Raw genomic sequence first — 19,699 nt, 5'->3', positions numbered from 1 at the left:
CTCAGTCTCCATCTTACTTCCACTCCACTCTCTTCATCTGCTTGTTCCATCCCCTTGTGAGCTTTAACACAAGAGAAAAAAATTCCACCAGCCACACAGCTTAATCAACTCTCTTTCAGAAACTCTTGCAGTCTATTTTTTTCAACTTTGACCCCAAGTTTTGGATTTCTCAACTGATGCCATTGCAGAACAACTTACTTATATCTAATCTGCCCCAAACTTTAACTCAGATTTATTTATCACACATACATCAAAACATAGAGTGAAATGTGGCGTTTGCATTAACAACCAACACACCCACAGATATGCAAATATTGCTACACATTCTGGTACCAACATAGCATACCCACAAACCTCAGCGGAATAACACCAGACACAACAAAACAGAACATACCTAGCAACGACAGCGAAACAAAGTCCCTTTCCTTCCCCTCTCCCACTCAACCACCCACGCACATACCCAGTCCTCCAACCCAGGACAGGTAGTCTTTGGCCCCCAGCCTCCAGGGGACTCGTGGATTCGCAGCCACTGGGCCCTGAATTCCCCAGTGGGCTTGCAGAGATTCGCAAATTTGGATGGTTTGGCCTTCATTTTTAACATTCGCTTCACATCATTAGTTCTGTTTTAAATGAAAGATATTGGAGAACTCAATTTATACATACCTCCTCAAAGAGGAGAGCAGTTTGGAAACTTGACGCTGTGGAGTCTCTTAAAAGTTTGTTTTATTTCTAAAAGAAATAGATTTTAGATGTTTCTTCTTTAAGAAAAGAATATGTAGCATGGTATTGTTGTGAGATCCTGAGAGCTGGGCAGAGGGTTTTGTGCTCAACATTCCACTATACAGTGTTGTCGTGACAAAGGGCTCCTCTCATACACTGCTGTCTACTCACCAGTGGATGGTGCCCTTGCCACTGAGACAGGACCATAAGACCACAAGATATAGGAGCAGAATTAGGCCATTTGGCCCATCGAGTCTGCTCCACCACTTCATCGTGGCTGATCCACTTTCCACTCTCTGTCCCAATCTCCTGACTTCACCCTGTATCACTTCATGCCCTGACTAGTCAAAAATCTACCAACCTCTGCCTTAAATATAACCCTCCATAACCACCTGTAGCAATGAATTCCACAGATTCACTACTCTCTGACTAAAGAAATTCCTCCTCATCTCTGTTCTAAAAGGACGCCCCTCTATTTTGAGGCTGTGTCCTCTGGACTTAGACTCCCTCACCATAGGAAACATCCTCTCCACCTCCACTCTATCGAGGCCTTTCAGCATTCAACAGGTTTCAATGAAGTCACCCCTTATTCTTCTGAATTCCAGTGAGCAGAGGCCCAGACGTTCCTCATATGACAAGCTGTTCAATCCTGGAATCATTTTCTGTGAACCTCCTTTGAACCCTCTCCAAAGTCAGCACATCCTTTCTTAGATAAGGGGCACAAAACTGCTCACAATACTCCAAATGAGGCCTTTCACAAACATCACTGTAAAAAATAACACGGTCAATGCCATTTTGCCATCTGCTGTATTCCCTACAGGACAAGCAGCACTGTAGCAATGTGCCTGGAACCTAAATCAGATTCATCTAGACCTTCCATTGGCAAGGTCAAGGCAGTAGAGAATGGGGAACAGAGTTCTCTTGCCGTTTGTGCTCAGGGTCAAGATCTTGGAATTACTGTGGGATTACCTTCACCACATGGACTCTGACAGCTCAAAGGCCAGCCTGGTGAGGAAATGATCAATGGGCAATGAATTCTGGTCACCTCATTTAGGCTGGAATGTGGTTTGGAGACACATTGAGATAATGCACAGTGCTGGTTCGATACAGTTGGGTTTTAGCTTTTCTTTCATGTTGGAGGTCTGACAATAAAACTGGTTCATTTATAACTGGACCAAAGGGCATTAATGCCAACAGCCATTTAACAAACCTAAGTGACACTAGCTCAACCACGATATAACATCAGTACGTTTGATTTACTGAAACAGGGCACAGGAACACAGCCGGTGAAGCTGCAGCCTCAAGCGTCAGAAACCCTGGTTCAATCCAGTCTCTGGTGGCATTTCGCTCTGTGACTGTGTGGTCTTCCTCAGGACTCACATCCCAAATTCCTATGGCTGGCTGGCTGTTTAATTGATCACTGTATACCGTTCAGAGGGTGTGTGGGAGATGAGACTATGGGACAATAAAGAGGGTTTTATGGATGGGATGTGGGATGTGGACTGTTTCCACACTGTGTGACACTGAGAAACCAGGTCCCCTTTCACAAACTCCCTCCTGAGCTCATTGCTGCACAGATCTATGTGTGGTGGGATTAGAGGGGACTGGAGTCAATGGGGAGGGATGGATTCAGGAGTGGGGGTGGCGTCGTCAGGAGATGCAGTGGAGTGAGGCCACAGAATGGAGTGGAGAGTAGCTCAAGTTCTTGTTAGTGCTTGCTGAAACACTTAGCAAATCAGAAGCTAAGGGTTTGGTGGGGCTAGGAATTAGGGGATTATGGCAAGACCTGTAAGATAATGGGCATAAGGGGAGACTCCTTTACAGAATAAATAAAAATGTTGGGTTGATTGGGAGAAAAAGGGTTAAAGCAAGAAGGGAAAGAATTATATTGACTCAATTTAGAATTAGGCATACTATGCTTAATTATTCCTTATATCTTGTTGGAAAACATCATTCTGGGGTGTGTAGGTTTTGTCATCATTGTGAAACAGTTAAATACATTATTTTACAATATGAAGCATACAAGGTTGAAAGAAAGCAAATGCAGGCTCCACTACTAGCTTTGGGGGTTGATAGTTTTCATTTTAAAAACTTTACTAAGTTATGGAAGCGACTTTAATCCACAATATTGTCTTTCATTATTTACAATCGATAGGGCTTTTGGGGATAATTGAGTATTCATTTGATAAAGAACTAGTCAGTGTTTTATTTCCCAACTCTCCACACCACACTCCAGTCCAGTTGGTGGCGCTAATGCACCTTTAAGTTGGACTGCCAACCACCATTAAAAGTCAGAAGTGATTGCTGAAGAAAAGGGGAAAGAAACGTTCGAGGGTGTGGGATTGGAGGAACAGCCACAAATGGATATTTCCTTCAGGAAATGGGCAGTGCCTGGCTGCGTCCTAAGATTCCACGAAGAACCAAAAGGAAGATGAAGCCTGTTCCTGTTATCATGAAAACCTCTCATTTTCAGGGAACTAGTGAGTACGTGCAGATACACGGGTCTGAATGGACCATACCAGCTCAACAAGCACCCACAACAAACACTTTGATTGATGATGTCCTCAGGGACAATTCACACCCAGCTCTGCCAAGATGACGTGGCAGCCAGGAACACTTCAAATAGCAAATGGCTTGGATGAGCAATGTGGTGTCATGAGTTATGAATCCACCTACTGTCATCTCTGGATCAATAACCAAGTCAATCCTGTGCAAGGCTGAGGAAACTGTGCAGCTTCCATCAATGTTCAGTGGTGGCAAGGAAAGATGATTACTGTTTCATTTTAAATCACTTTCCAGGCAGACAACATTGAGATCATTCCTGAACTGACCAACATTCCCCCACTTCCTTGTCCTCCCTTCCCCTCCAGTGCCTACCACTGTCTCCTCTCCTCCTCTTCAGAGCCTGCCTGCTCCAAGCCCAAGCATCAACACTCAATTTGGTAAGAGTGCCGGCGCAGACTGTTTCTAAAATAAAGCCGACAGCGTAAGTGATCTTGATCCCTGAAGGGGGAAGCTGGTGAGTTAAAATCTGGGGCAAGTGTTTCTACTGTCTAATCCAACTGCAGTTGTAAGCGATCAAACAATCTCCTTAAAACTGATCTCCTGCGGTATTAAGCATCACAATATCTATTGTTTGGGGAATATGCATTAAAAATATTAATAGACAGAAAAAAATCTGCACGAATTTATTGGTGCCTGAGAAAAGCAGCCCCAAGTGTTCAGCAGATTAGTAGAAGAACCTTTCACTTCAGTGCCTCTCTTACTGAAATTAATTTGATGACATAAGCCCTGGAGACACAAACCATCACCAGTCCAGGGAAGTAGTATGTGATGTTAAGATTATTAAGCTCTTTCCTCAACCCTCACTGATCTGCCATTAAGTGGTCTTTTGGTTCAAAGAAAGATTATGTTGTTTTGAATCAATTTTAAAAAGCAATATACTGACAATGTGTGTTCACTTCAGACAGCGGAAGTGTCTTTGTTCGAAGGCTCCAGCCATTTCCTGATTCTGGACCACTCCCTTCAACCACACTTACTCAAATTTTATTTTTCTGATTTAGAGATTCAGCACATTAACAGGCTCTTGTGGCCTAATGATCCCACGCTGTCACCACGTGACAAATTAACCTACTAACCCCTGTGTTCTTTGAAATGTGGGAGGAAACCAGAGCACCTGGAAGATACCCACGCAGCCACAGGGAGGATGTGCAAACTCCTTACGGACAGCAGCGGGAACTAAACCTGAGTAGCTGGCACTGTAATAGTGTTCTGCTAGCACGACACTGCTGTGCCACCCCCAGTTACAGAGCAGGAGCAGAACAGGGACTGGCCTTTCAGCCCCTCTGACACGTGTCAGTCCATCAAGTGGAGCACACATCAGGAGGCCATTGGCAGAAGCAGAGGCCAATACTAATTACAAGAGACCATTTGGCCCACTATGGGGCTATCCAGTTGACACCGTTGGAAGGGTGGGAGTGTAGACACACAGCACAGCCATTAGGTGATGCTCTCATCATCTCTAGTGGACTGAAAATGTACATGCAATTTGACATTTCAACAAAGGCAGATCAGAGGACTAGGTCAGAACTGGGGCGGACTTCCAGGTGGCAGGGAAGTTGTCACAAAAGGGAGCACGGGTAAAGAGGGAAAACAGGTGAGATTCCTGAGGCTGGAGGAAAAGTGGAGAGGGAAGGGTAACAGCACGGACCTGCATCTTACAGGCTTAGGAACCAGAGACATCTGGGGACGCTCCACCAGAGGCGAGTACGGGCAATGCACTGATTCAGATGCTTCTGTCCAGACAGTCGAAGTGACGATCAGCAACGCAGAAAGTCAGGGGAAACCGCTCTGCCACCACACCTGCCATTAAACTTCTCCTGGTTTTCCCAGCACCTTAGTTTGTGTGAAGTGCAGGGGATAGTACAGTTCAACATTAGCAATAATGTAATTCAACTTGTTACACAAGCCACTTTCATAAAGCACAAACCACCACCTATTAAGAACAAAATTACGCCCCAAGTCACAATTGCTGTTGTGTTCAGTCCAATAATCTCCAGACAGAGAAAGGCTTTTTCATTAAATAGATGCTAATGCACTTCTCTACTCCAGCCTGAACCTTAAGCTTCTGATTAATCCTTCAGAGAATCTGCTCTGGTTCAAGTTGTAATACTTTCACCAAATAAAGGACAACAGCAAACAGATGAGCTGACGTTCAGGGCTAATGAACGAGAGGTAAATGATGGAGCGTTTCAATATTAAGTGTATACACTCAATGGTCACTTTTTTTAGATACATCTGTACACCTGCTAGTTAACGCAAATATCTAATCAGCCAATCAGGTGGCATTAACTCAATGCATAAAAACATGCTGACACGGTCAAGAGGTTCAGTTGTTGGTCAGACCAAATAACAGAATGGGGAAAAAAAGTGATGTAATTGACTTTGATCGTGGAATGATTGCTTGTGCCAGGCAGGGTGGTTTGAGTACCTCAGAAACTGATGGCCTCCTGGGAGTCTCTAGCAGTCACAGAGAATGGAGCTAAAAACAGAAAAACATTCAAAGCGCAGAGAAAATGTCTTCTTAATGAGAGAGGTTAGAGGAGAATGGTTCAAACTGACAGAAAGTTGACACTTACTCAATACAACAGTGGAATGGAGTCTGAGCATGTCTGAGTGCACAGCATGTTGAACCTTGAAGTGGATGGGCTACTGCAGCAGAAGAGCAGACTGAGTTCCACTCCTCTACCTGATAAACTGGCCACTGAGTGTATGATGGCTGTGTTTTGTTCTGAGGACTTATGGAACAAGTTTTGACAAAAGGCTATTGCCTATAATGCACATCAGTTGTCCTTTGAGTCCTCCGCCTGAGGGGTAAATCCTAAAGGATGGCTTTGTGGTTCCTCTGTGCCTAATTTGAAGCTTGATTTGACAGCTCATCCAGACAATGGCTCGTCTGACAGTGCTGTGCTCCCTAAGCACTGAAGCTGTTCAACACCCAGGAATGAGCGTCTGAGGTCTGTGGGCTGGGATTGAACCCACAACCTTCTGATTGCGAAGCTGGGCATCACCCATGGAGCCAGAACAGCAGGAACTGCTAGAAAAGGCACAACACGTTGAAGGGAGTGGGTGATGGAGAGGCAGAGAGTCCAGGAATCCAATGTCTGGGAATTTCCCCCAACATTTGTACCTCAGCCTGGTCCACATTTTTGGGGCAAACCACCCCTCCAAATGGGAGCTGTGGATGTTCCAGGAGATAGTCCACACAATGGCCGTTCAAGGAGAAGACCAGAGTTCATCGAATGTTACATCTCTGTCCCTGAGGGAAGGAAATGAACTGTAACCAATATTTACACAGAGGAGAGGAGAACCCAGAGAGAAAGTGATTAATAGACATCAGGATATCAATTAAAACTCATCTTCCAGTTAATCAATTGCCAATAAATAAATAAGCTGTGCTTCACAAGGAAGGTCATCTCCAACACAGAAAGTGAAGCTCTTGTGTATTGAGATTTCTGTCTGTCACACTGAAGCTGCATTGAACACAAGGGGCTCATCAATTCTCAGTTTTCCTTAAAGTCTCACCTGATGTCCCTACCAATAAAAACAGACAAAAAGCAAACACGCACCCCCACCAGCCCAATCCAACAACTCTCCACGCCTTTGCAGCCAGCAGACATGCAAACACAAAACACTGGAGGAACTCAGCAGGTCAGACAGATCCATCGATGGCAATGGACAGTCAGTGTTAGGGGGCGAATGGACAGGACGAAGAGTCCAGAGCCCTCTCACTCTCACTGTCTGCAGAGCTTCTCTCGCCAGTGGCATCCGAGACGTGTTATCGCTCAACCGTACCGAAGTAAATCACTTGGTCATTGCCTCTTGCGGGAACACGCCGTGCAAGATGTCTAGTACTGCAGCGATCACGCTTCAGAAGTAATTTATTAGAACGAAAGCTAAAATGTCTGAACCCGAACCATTGGCTGTCTTGTTCCCTCCACAAATGCTGGCAGCTCACTGATTTCCACAGTGGCTGGCATAGTGGCTATATAAGGCTTACCAGCACCAGCAACCCAGCTTCAATGCTGCTGCTACCTATAAGGAGTTTGTATATGACCGTGACCATGAAAGTGTTTCCTTCCACAATCCAAAGGCATACGGGTTAGAGCTGGCAAGTTAGGGCCATGCCACTTTGGCGATACTTGTGGGCTGCCCCAGCACATCCTCCGACTATGTTGGTTGAGAGCACAAACAACGCACTTCACTGTACGTTTCGATGTACATGTGACAAATAAAGCTAATACCTCCTTAACCTCTCCTCCTGCATGTTGTCCCAGCATCTTTGGTCAATTGTGTCTCCAAGATTCAGCCACTTTAGCTCCTGTGTCAACTCCCTCGCCCTTCCCCAGATCACATCCTGTAAGATTCTTCACTCCAAGTTAATTTTCACTCCAAATAACGAAAGAAACTATTCAGGCAAATGGCCAAATGTAGCATTTGAGGAGAATCTGAGAGGAAGGGGGGGGGGGCAAGGAAATTAAGGAATTCCCCGCTATGGAATTTTGTACCTCAACATGATGTAGTCAAAGACACTGCAGAGCAAGGTCTGGTCTGTGTGATGTGTAGCCAGAGTGGTTGCTAAGACCGCACAAGGGGATATGGCGGCAAGGTCACAGAATCATTTGTAAGATCACACAGAATTACAAAACAAAGAGAATAGAAGATTGGAAGCCACCTTTGACAGCAAAGGCAAGGATAGCTCTATAAACCAGGTAACGTAAACCAAAACAACTTGTGGTGTTCCTGAAGTAAAATGAGCAGCGGGAATTGTATCAATGGAACAGGTCCTGGACTTTTGTGCGAAGAAGGGTAAAATATAGTGCTGGTCTGCCACCCTGTGGGCAACGTGCATATTGCAAACATTCAATAAACAGCCTCAAGAATGAATTCACAATTACTTCCTATCCTTCACCTCTACAAGAGATTCCAAATTGTTTTACCACCAATAAAGTGTCATTGAAGTGTGGCTGTTGTTGCTTATAATTAAGAGAAACATACCCATCAGTTTGCACACAAACATCCTCGGTGACCTGACGCACCGACACCAAACCCAATTCATGCATTAAGTCCCGAAATCACTGGAATATCAGAATTTCCAAGTTCATCAAACTTCGAAAGGAAATACTTTTCCATTCCTGACAATTAACAGACATATTCACTCCTCCTGATAAAATGTTCATTTTATCCTTATTCCATTGGTAAATCTGAATAGTTTACACTGAATTTCCCCCCCAAGTTTCAGACTCACAGAATCCTTCAGCATGGAAACAGGCCTACACTGAACTCCTGATGCATTCGCTGTATCAATCCCTTGTTTTGTTTCCTCTGGTATCACCACGTTCACTGTGTCCTCTCGCCAACCCCTCCCCGCCTCCAACCCATTCACCGTACTCCTGCCACCCACTCTCACTGAGCGTCATAGGAAGTCATTCCTGCCTGTGGCCATCAAACTTTACAACTCCTCCCTCGGAGTGTCAGACACCCTGAGCCAATAGGCTGGTCCTGAACTTGGCATGATTAGCTTATTATTATTTAATTATTTATGGTTTTATATTGCCATATTTCTACACTATTCTTGGTTGGCGCGGCTGTAACGAAACCCAATTTCCCTCGGGATCAATAAAATATGTCTGTCTGTCACTCATGTTGAAGTCTTCACCTTCTTAGATAGCCTCTTGTGTGAAGGATGCCTATTTTGACTGGGGTTTCAGGCTGGCTGTTGAGACCGATGTGGGGCATACACATTTTACCACAGGTAGGACAGAAGTTGCTTGATACATCAATGACCTGTGGCCACTGTAGGTTCCCTCACAAGTGCCACCTGAGACAGGTATCACTCAGGCAACAGTACCGAAATCATTGTCATATTGCTTTGTGCTGTGTACAGACTCACTGCAGCATTTAACAGGACAATGAACACATTTCAGATGTAATTTATATAGTACGTAGTTCCTGCCACACCTCGTTTGGTGCATCGGGCGGCAACTTTGCTGTTGGTCCATTTTACGAGGCCGAGTTGCGAGCTCAATGCACAGCCCAGCATGGGCGGACCTGGTGCAAGGAGCCTGCCAGATTCGAACCCGGGACCTCTCGCCCCGAAGTCTGGTGCGGATGCCGCAACATCACCGGCACTGACTCAGGTAGTTTATTGGCTGTAAAATACGTCGGAATCAAAAGCTAAAAAATTTTAGCTGTCTGATATCTGAAATAAAAACAGAATATGCTGGAAATACTCAACAGGTAAGGCAGCATCCATGGAGAGATAAACAGAGATGACATTTCAGGTCAACATCCTTGCATCAGAATGCAAGTGCTACATCACGCTAAGACGTGGTCTTCAGCTGCAATGCACAATAGCCTAGAGTTATTTCAATTATCACATGCTACCAGAATGATTTACATTGATGCTACTATGTCTTATGCATAGTAGAAACATCTATAAGTGCATCTTAAGGAGATCATCAATGCCAAACCACACCAGGACATATTGCTAAAGCACTGGGTGTAGAAGCTGATCGCTACAGCAAACATCTTCAATGATTGTCTGTCATGCGTTACCTTTTGCCCAGGGACCCACTTGCAGGTTGGGGTGCATCAAAGGCAGGCTCATCCACATTGGTTTTCCTTTCTGGCTGATGCTTTCCTTTACTGAGTGTCCCCAGATCATCATCACTCTGGTCCTCCAACCCTAAGATGAAGTAAATTCACCGATTCAGGCATGGAAAGATTGGGATCAGTAAATTTAACAAATGATTGCAGAGACTCTTCTTGGGCTTGGGCCATGCTTGAAGCAACCACAAACTAGACTGTCATAAAGAGCCAGAAATGCTCTTCAGAGAACGGATTCGGATTCATTTATTTATCACAGGTACTTCGAAGCATTGACACGGTGAAATGTGCCACTTGCCTTAACAATACAACCTCAGGATGTGGAGGGGGCAGCCTGCAAGAGTTACCACAAATTCTGGCTCCAATTTAACATGCTTGCAATAATGACAGAACAACAGCAACAAAGCAAGAGCATATCAAGACCCCTTCCTCCCTCCCACTCACTGCATATGCAGACAGCCTTCCAACCTCCTGGTGGCCTCATCTGGGCAGGTCTGCAATGCAGAATCGGGCCTTGGGCTTTCCCAGTGGATTCACAGACGGGGCTACATCTCTGCCAGCCCACCTCACCTTCCCATTTGACTTAGACTTGCACACAACCCCTGTCTTCAAGGTCTATCCCCTCCAAAATGACCAATAAGTCAGCATGGTGTGTGTACAAACACCAAAGTCTGCAACACCCTCAGCAGCTTGGGGAAAGTGGATTAGAGGGCAGAGAAATTAAAAACGGAGGGCACAAAGCACAACAATGGAACTGTGCCTGGAAAATAGAGACAGCAGCCGGGGCCCATGTACATAACTTGTCCTACCTTCGTCTTCATCCAGCAGTCCGTCACTTGACTCCCTGGGGCTACAGACGAGTTCAGTCTCTGACCAAGTTTCAGAGTCGCTCCACAGGAAGTCATCACTCTGAGATGAGGGACTACGCAGAAGTTCATCCATGAGTTCTTTCACTTCCAGGTCAGTTTGATTCTCAGCATGCTTGTCCTTTGGTCTGTCAGCTTCCACTCGACCTAGATCCTTGTGCAGAGCATTGGGCAGGCTTGGCGACGTCACCAGGGAATGACCTGGCACACCTTGCCTCTCTGGTCCATTGCCCGGAGCCAACATGGCTGCAGTATCAGGTTGGGCAGGACCATGCAAACCACCCCGTTTCCATTCCTGGGAGCTGTCTCGGCCTCCAGAACACAGCAGAATCCCTGCCTCCATTCCCAGTCTCCTTGCCTCATTCTCAATGCGGCTGCTGAGGGCTGTGGCCATGCAGCGAAGGGCCTCGAAGCGCTGCTGCCTGTCCCTGTACTGAGAACCCATGCAGAGAGCGGGGCTGCAGCTCGGCTCCTGCTCGTGGGCTGCAAGGGATCGGCTGGTGATTGGTGAGGGGGAAGATGGCTTTGGTGAATAAGCAAGCGGATCCAAATCTTGAACTCTCAGTGGGTTACACCGGCTAGGCAGTGAGTTACGTGATGACCCCATGAGGTTTTTCAGCTCCTGTCGATGTGACCCACTTGGGAACAAAATACATGTCTTGATATCATGCAGGAAACAGCAGAGCTTAGTCAGAGAACAATTACCTTGCCTAGAATTATACTGTAAAATTGCTGCTGCATTACATTTCAATTGCAAACGTCAAACAAATTGCAGATGTTGGAAACTGTAGAGGAGAATGCTGGAAACACTCAACAGGTTGGGCAGCATCAATGAAAAGGAGTTAACGTTTCATATCGAGAACTCGGTCAGAATTGAGAAAGAGAAAAAATAACTATGTTGCAGTTCTGACCCAAGGTCCTCAACTGGAAACATGAACTCCATTTCTCTTTCCACAGGTACTGCCTAATCTGCAGAGTGTTTCCATTCCCCATTTTGGCTAGGGTTCTTGGGATCGGCTCAGGCCCAAAGGTTTTGAGCCCCCAAATGTCATGGTACTCTTTTGGGAGTTTGTTCCCTCCATGTGGATAAAGGTACTGGCCATTATCACAAGGAGCAACACGCCCAAGTTGCTGGAGGAACTCAGCACGACAGGCAGCCTTTGCAGAGAGGAATAAACTGTCAATGTTTCAGGCTGAGACCCAGTCTTAACAAATGGTCGCGGTGCGAAACATCTGCTGTTCACTTCTCTCTATAGACGCTGCATTTTGTATGAGTCGCACTGGGTTTCCAGCATCTGCAGAATCTCTTGTGTTACTGTCGCAGAGAGCAAGGATCAGGAGGATCTCCGTCAGAGAAAATCAGAAGGATCTGAGCCGCATCAGAGACTCGTCACCCTGACTGGAGAAGGGGATTACTGTGAATGCAGCCAGGGTCCTGGTACCACTGATCCACAATCAGGGAGCCCAGCTGCCTCACTGGAACGGCAGTGACCAATCAACCCCTCCATTCTGATCCATCTTTCAGTCAGAAATAGATCAACTCCACCCTCTTTCCTTGTCAGTTTCCCTTCAAGTCAAACAAAAGCACTCTCAGTAAACTTGGTCCCCATTTTTGAAGCTTTCCACTCAGAGCACTAAACTGCTCTGGCAGTGAGGTCCAGTTTTCCATTTACCTGTGGGAAGAGGCAGTTTCTGCGCTCACCCCCGAAGGTGCTTGTTCCACCCGTTTCCCTCGACTGTAAATCCCCATTTGGGGAAATTCAAACTACCTATTGATCCCAGTAATCACCTCAGCGTGGGTGAACTTAGTCCTCTGTTCAGTCCGAGAGGAGAGATCAAATTGTCCTTGATAGATCCCCATTCCATCCCCTTCCTGGTCCTTCTCTCCACTTCCATAACGGGCTGTGAACAGTGTGGCAGGGTTACACTGGAAACCCCTGCTCAGCTGAGCTCGATGAAGGTTCAGAGACCTTTCTTCTTTTTAAACTTTTTAATGCTGGACTATTCCCCATTGCATTAACCACCCCCCATACTCAAAGAGTCTGGGGAAGCTCTAAAAGAAGTTGTTAGTAGAAGCGTGTGTAGGGAAGGAGATGGATTTGCTGGGAAGTGTGTGACTTTGTATCGTGAGGAGGGTGGTGGCAGAAGGTGTGGTCAGGGAAGGAAAGGTTTGGAGGGATATGGGCCAAATGCGGGCAGACCGGATGAAGTTAGATAGGAATCATGTCAGGACAAACCATTTGGTCAAAAGACCTGAGTGGGAGGGGGTATGAGGAAATGGAGTATAATTGGATGCAGGAGTGGGCGGGGGGGGGCTGAGATAATGAGAGGCGAGGAGGGCCCCCGATGTATTGGAAGGTGGGGGCCCCTGAGGTAATGGCAGGTGGTGGGGAGGCCCTGAGATAACAGGGGAGAGGGTGGGGGGGTGGCACTGAGATAACAGGAGGTGAGGAGCTAGGAGGAGATACTGTGGGATGAGGGTGTGGAAGCTGAGGGATGAGGAGAGGTTGACACTATCCAGCCTGAAACTGTCCCCCTGCTCCAGTTGACCTACCGCCCATTTGAGTCTGGTGTGCTACACCGAGGCACAAGTCAGTCACAGCTTCAGTACCTGCTTCATCGAGTGACTCTCAACAATTGTGCTCTATAGTCATGGGGCAAGGTAAAGAAGTTTCAGCTAAAAGAGAATTAAATCAGACAGAAGTTTTATTACCCAATAGACTCATCTGAAGGCTGTGGCCATGGCTCAACGGGCCATGAGTTAAGGGCTTTTTCTAGTTGAGTATAGCACCATTATTGAGCTCATTGCGGACAATCTCTTTGACCTACTACCGTCAGGAAGGAGGTACAGGAGCATCAAGACTAGGAATGCCAAAATTGGGTAACAGCTTCTTCCCTCAGATAGTAAGACTAACAAAATTTGCATCGCCAAAGTCTTGTCACTAGGACAGCAAGCTGTTTACTGTGCTGTTAACTGTTTACCTGTGCTGTGCACAACCTGCATTTTGGATTATATTTTATTAACTTATTTACGGCAATATTTTGGTTTATGCGTTGTGTGTGATATATGTATAGCACCATATATATATACTGTGGTCCAGAGGAATGGTGATTTATTGGGTTGTATATATGTACAGTCAGATAACAATAAACTTGATCATTTGGGTGCCATTTCCCCCACTGAAGAGACAACCTTGCAGAAAAGCTTCATTGGCTCTGAGGCATTTGGCCCATCGTGGACCTGACATGCATTGTGGATTCCCATTGCTTTGACATGAACCATTTGGGCATCTCAGCCCAGTTCCACAAACAATCAAAATGCATGGCAACATAATCTACAATATTACAGGCTGTTGGTGATTTCCACCAGAAAACAGGCAGCCTTTGGGCTCTGTTTTAAGAGACTCCTGGATACATACATGGAGCTTATAAAAATAGAGGGCTATGGTTAACCCTTGGTAATTTCTAAGATAAGGACATGTTCGGCACAGCTTTGTGGGCTGAAGGGCCTGTATTGTGCTGTAGGTTTTCTATGTTTCTATTTCACAACCACCTGTGCTTGGTGTATGTCTTAACATAGAATGGAACAGCAGGGAAAGAGGTGATTTGGCCAATTAAGTCAGTGTGACACTCGTCCTGAACTAATCCTATTTTATTCTTTCTGCATTTTTCTTAATTTCAAACAATCCCACCCACTCTGCCCTCCCCAATGCTACAGAATAGAGGCAATTTACAGTAACCAATCAACTTACCAGCTAGAATGGTCACTGGAATGTGGGAGGAAACAGGGAGAACATGAAACTCCACGTAGGCAGCACTAATTGAGCCCAGGTCACTAGAGGTGAGAGGCACCAGCTGCCATCTTAACTCCATCTCCCACCTTGGTTCCATATTCCTAGATATTCTTGCTTACCAAAAATATATTCAGTCCAGTTCTGAAAATTTCCGTTGATGGGAACTCAGAAGCTTTTTGAGGGAAAAGCAAATTGCCTGCTCTCTTAGACTTTGTTGCAGAACAGGCAACAGCAAACAACGTGGAATTAACCAGGGGAAAGGTGAATGAGATTCTGAAGTCAAGTTTACCGAAGTATGTAGGTGAAAAATAGAATCAGGGGTCAGTTGATGGGAATGCATGCAGTTTATGAATAAACTCTGCTTGGGCTTCCAGCCAGGTACAGACGTAGATTTTAACCAATGTTTCGATGACAAGCTCTGCCATCTTCATCAGGGATGAAGTATAATGTGGCATATAGATGACAGGAAAGATTACTGGGTAATGGGAGTACTCTGTTAGTTGGCATAGATTAGTTGGGCTGAAATAGGTCTCCTATTTCATAAGGAAATGTGAAATTCAATGAAGTGTGATGCTTTCAATCCTCTAAGAAATGAGACAAAACATCCAGCCTTTATAAAACTTATTGGAGGTCATTCAAATTAAAAAAGCACTGACTCATGAAATGGTGATGTTCATGCAGAGAGGTAACAGGGCTCCCTCAGGACTTATCTGCAGAACGTGATTTGGTAAGGTGGGGGCTACAGAAAGTTAGTTGGAAGATCATGATCCTAAACCCATCACCATTCTCAGAGCTATTGGACCATTCCTCACCCTCAACCAATACTGAAGATTGTTCACGTCCTTCTGCTATCTGAAGCATTGTAAACTTACACAACACAACATCATGGACCACACAGTCCTCATTTCTCTGGCTCGTTCCTACAGCCAATGATACATCTTATAACCTGTTAGCTGGGTACTAAGACAATTATATCTTAACTGCTGACATGGCTTTAGCAAACTCTACCTTTTCTCCAAGTCTCCAGACTCTGGCCTGCCCCTTGTTGGTGTCCGATCCTTCATCAGCTGAGTTGAGCCCAAGCTCTTTCCCTAAAGGATGGAAAAAGTCCTGTAATCAGTTGCAAACCCCAGCATGAGAACACAGTACACAGAGTTCCCAGGTGCTTGGCCAAGTGAAGGTATGATCACAGTGAAGCCACCATTCCGTGAGGGATATTTAGGTCATCCTGTCTCTTCCACCATTCAGGTAGAGCAGTTGTCTTTACTTCAACACCATTGGCTCACCTTGGTCATGTGACATGTAATTGAAAAGACAATTTACCTTGAAGTTTTATGTCAGAGGCTGGCTGAATGAGAAACCTATAGATTTTCATCATGAATTTTTTTTTGATATTACACTTCGACAAAGTCTAATTTTAAGGTAACACTTCTGTAGTCACCCACCATAAATAATAGTTTCCCTTTACAGAATCATTTAACCTTCCTGAACAATTAGATCACAACTTATTCTTTTGCATCCAAAATACAATCCAAGTTTATAAATCTGCTCTTAACTGTCCAACAATGAAAGCAGTTGTATCCTCAAACATCTCCAGCCACCCCACAACACTTGAAGTACTAGGGCAGCAACACACACAAATTGATGAAAGAACTCAGCAGACGGGCAGCATCTAGGGAGAGGAATTTTTAACCTTCTTGGCTCAAAACGTCATTTGTCTGCTCCTCTCCTTAGATGTTGCTTAACCTGCTGAGTTCCTCCAGTATTTTGAATGTACTGCTCTGGATTTCCAGCATCTGCAGAGCCTTTTGTGTGTTTACTCGGATGGCAGTGGTAGGAGTCAGCATCCAGTGCGATGAACATCACTAGATGCAGCGAATGGCAGAATAGACGGGATTCCCATGCATCAACCCACGAAGTAACCCCTGGACGAGACATTATTGTCCCATGTCCATTGTCCCGAGCCAACACAGGACAGTATGGAAATCAGAAACTGACTTGTGACTTCTCCGCTACATAAAACTTAGGAACATCGATTTCTCCATCTGGTATAAAATTTCTCCCCCCCCCCATCCCACACTCTGACCTTTTACCCTTCTCACCTGCCTATTACTTCCTCTTGGGCACCCTTCACCTTCCTTTTCTCTTATGGTCCAATCTCCTCTCCTGTCAGATTCCTTCCTCTCCAGCCCTTTACCTTTCCTACCCACTTGGCTTCATCTATCACCTTTCAGCTAACCTCCTTCTCCTCCCCCCACCTTTTCACTCTGGCATCTCCCCCCCACCTGAAGAAGGGTCTCAGCCTGAAATGTCAACTGTTTATTTACTTCCAATAGATGCTGCCTGACCTGCTGAGTACCTCCAGCATTTTGTGTGTTTCTTATGGCTTTGTCTAAGTTACTGAAGGACAGGGGCCATTCAATGGTTTATTGTCTACCTATTTTTTACTTCGCTCTCAGAGAATACCTCCCAGTGGCACTTCAGATCCAGGTAATAGTAAAAGGGACACATTTTAATTAACATAACCACTGAGAACGTTGGTTTTATACACCTTTCCCTTTTATTGCCCATGGAAATCATTGGGACTGATGTTGGATGGTGCATAGCCTAGTTCCAAGGGAATTCCATGGGAATTTTGGCAGTGTGTTTGTCAGATGGACCTATGCTGAACAGGGAAGATCTGTCCTGTTCAGAACAGTGAGCTAATGAATGAGTAGGAAGCCTCCATCTGTCCTTAGCCAGGGAAAGAATTCAGTCAATAAACTTCCAGAATAACTCAGTGGGGGCAAAGAGCAACCAAGGCTAGAACAAGCACTCGCCCCAAGGAACTCTGGCACCATTGGGCTGCTGGTAGATAAGGGAGACCAAGGACGAGGAAGATGGTGTCAGCACACACCAGCACGTTCCATCTTGGCCATCGGTGCCAGGAACATGCAGATTCACCTCAGAGAGCCCAATGGGTCAAACACATTGGTGGGGAAACTGAGTCACACGCAGAACAGACAGGGAATTGGGGAAACAACTGTGTTCTCAACACAAACTGGTGGCCTCTGAGGTCGTCAGAGGCCGATCAACGCTCAGTTAGTGAAATTAGATAATGGTGAAATTGTGCACGAGGGGTAGGAACTTACTGGCTGTGCAGAACTTTTATATCCTTCCACAAAGTGGTGAACAGGCAGAGTGGCCTTCTGCCTCCCTTTTGGCTGTTTGGAGACAGCCTCCTTCTGTTTCCTATAGACCTCCTGCAGCCTCTTCTTCTTCATCTCCATGGCCTGCTTTACCGACTGTTTCCTTTCACTTTCCTTCCTCTTGCGCTTTGCCACCTGCCTGCTCATGTACTTGCGGACCTCATCCGCGTTGTAACTCCGAGCCACGGGGGACCGAGCCTGCTGTTCCTGCTTTTCCACTTCAGCTTTGTTCTGCACTGGGCTGGGGGAACCTACTCTGTGCCCTGCTGGCAAAGGTCTTCTCTGAACTCCGAAATAGGGTTTCCATTTCACGGCACAACTTTTTGATGTGTGAGTGCGCCAGTGTTTTGGGCCACCATCCTCACCTTCATGCTTGTCCCCCTTAGGAGTAGCAAGGTTCTTCTGAGCATCTTCACGCGTTCCCTCCACGTTTGCGTTGTCATCTCCCATCTTCCAGGTGAAGTTCAGGTTCATCCCAGCAGTTTTTCCAGACTGTAAACCGGGTAAGGTTCTATTTACCTGCATGCCCTCCACAGCTGGCTGTGAACTGTCCAATGACCCCGTTCCTGTGCAATTACCATGTTGACCATCCTCACTTGCCGCAAAAAGTCTTCGCCTGGGACTCCTTTCAAAAGATGGTGATCTTGCACATCCCTTGGGGTATTTTACTTTCTCACCTGTTTTATTAAACAAGAAATTTACAACAAAACAGAGATTATATTTAAGTGCTGCACAATACGCAGCAAATGTAAAACAGTAACACAACACCTGTAACAGAAGTGGAGAGTGAGTAAGGGAGAACGTTTCCAGGGTTGAGAGTACTTGCTTCTTCAAAATATCAATAAAAGGATTAAATATATCATAACATGAATTCCTACATTAATAGCAGATTTTTAAAATTTCTATACAGGGTCTATATACTACACACAAAGTAGGGGAAGTTCCAACACAAATCTCCACCTCATACCTGCTGGATAAATATCCCTCCAATTAACCTGCTCAGTGCATTGAGAATGATGTTGAGAAGCAATTCTCAACACCAATTTGAGCATTCTCTGCAGACTCAGAGGGATACCAATTTACTTGCTGATACAGCATTCAGCAGGATATTTTGTGGCCCCTGTGAATGAGAACTGTGAGTAGTTGCTGAATGCTTTTGATGGCATTGAAGATACTTCACGTAAAACTAAAGCAGACAGAACATTCCCATTCACTTCATAGCATCAGTCTGATGTACAAACCAGAGGATGTTTTATTTAGTTGGAGAATCTTGGATCCAAGGAGCAGCTTCAAAATAAAGGGACATCACTTTAAAACTGTGATGAGGAGGAATTTCTTCAGTCAGAGGGTGTTAAATCTGTGAAATTCATTGCCGAGGATGGCTGAAGAGACCAAGCCATTGGGTGTACGTACTTAAGGCAAAGATTGATTACCTCTTGCTTGGTAAGATGATTAGGGATTAAAAGAGAAAGCAGAAAAATGGGGCTTTAAAAAAGCAGTCAGGAATGAACAGCAGAGGAAATTTGCTGGGCCAAATGGTCTAATTCTGCTCCTATATGTTAGTCTTTTAGAACCCAAGAAATCTTCTTTAATGGAGGGCACTACTTAGTTCATTTGTTGTGTGCCATGCCATATGATGTAAATGATCATGGTCTATCTAGGACCATGATTGTTCTTGGCAAACTTTTCAGCAGAAGTGATTGGCCATTGCCCTTTTCTAGGCAGTGGCTTTACAAGTCAGGCGACCCCAGCCATTATCAATGCTCTTGACACCGTCTGCCTGGTGTCAGTTGTTGCATAATCCAGGACTTGTGATATGTACCAGCTGCTCATGCGACAATACACCAGCTGCTCTCATGGCCTCACGTGACTAAACAGGTGCTACACCTTGCCCAAGGATGACCTGCAGGCTAGCGGAGGGAAGGAGTGCCTTACCCTGCTTTTGGTAGCAATTGAAACAGGT

At 45.5% G+C, this 19,699-nt stretch overlaps 1 protein-coding gene across 1 annotated transcript in view; it reads right to left on the bottom strand.

Moving 5' to 3' along the window:
• Positions 1–19,699, bottom strand: part of LOC132407330 (centrosome-associated protein 350-like) — a 171,492-nt gene that overhangs the window by 73,350 nt on the left and 78,443 nt on the right. The window contains exons 10-13 of the mRNA XM_059993673.1: positions 17,680–18,413; positions 15,557–15,639; positions 10,698–11,392; positions 9,838–9,967 (exon numbers count right to left, since the gene is read on the bottom strand). Coding sequence (XP_059849656.1) covers positions 9,838–9,967; positions 10,698–11,392; positions 15,557–15,639; positions 17,680–18,413 — 1,642 coding nt within the window. The remainder of the gene's footprint in view (positions 1–9,837; positions 9,968–10,697; positions 11,393–15,556; positions 15,640–17,679; positions 18,414–19,699) is intronic.

Source organism: Hypanus sabinus, chromosome 18, assembly GCF_030144855.1.
Source record: "Hypanus sabinus isolate sHypSab1 chromosome 18, sHypSab1.hap1, whole genome shotgun sequence".
Taxonomy (NCBI): domain Eukaryota; kingdom Metazoa; phylum Chordata; class Chondrichthyes; order Myliobatiformes; family Dasyatidae; genus Hypanus; species Hypanus sabinus.
The sequence above is the reverse complement of the archived record's forward strand: the minus strand, read 5'-3'. Positions and strand labels throughout refer to the sequence as shown.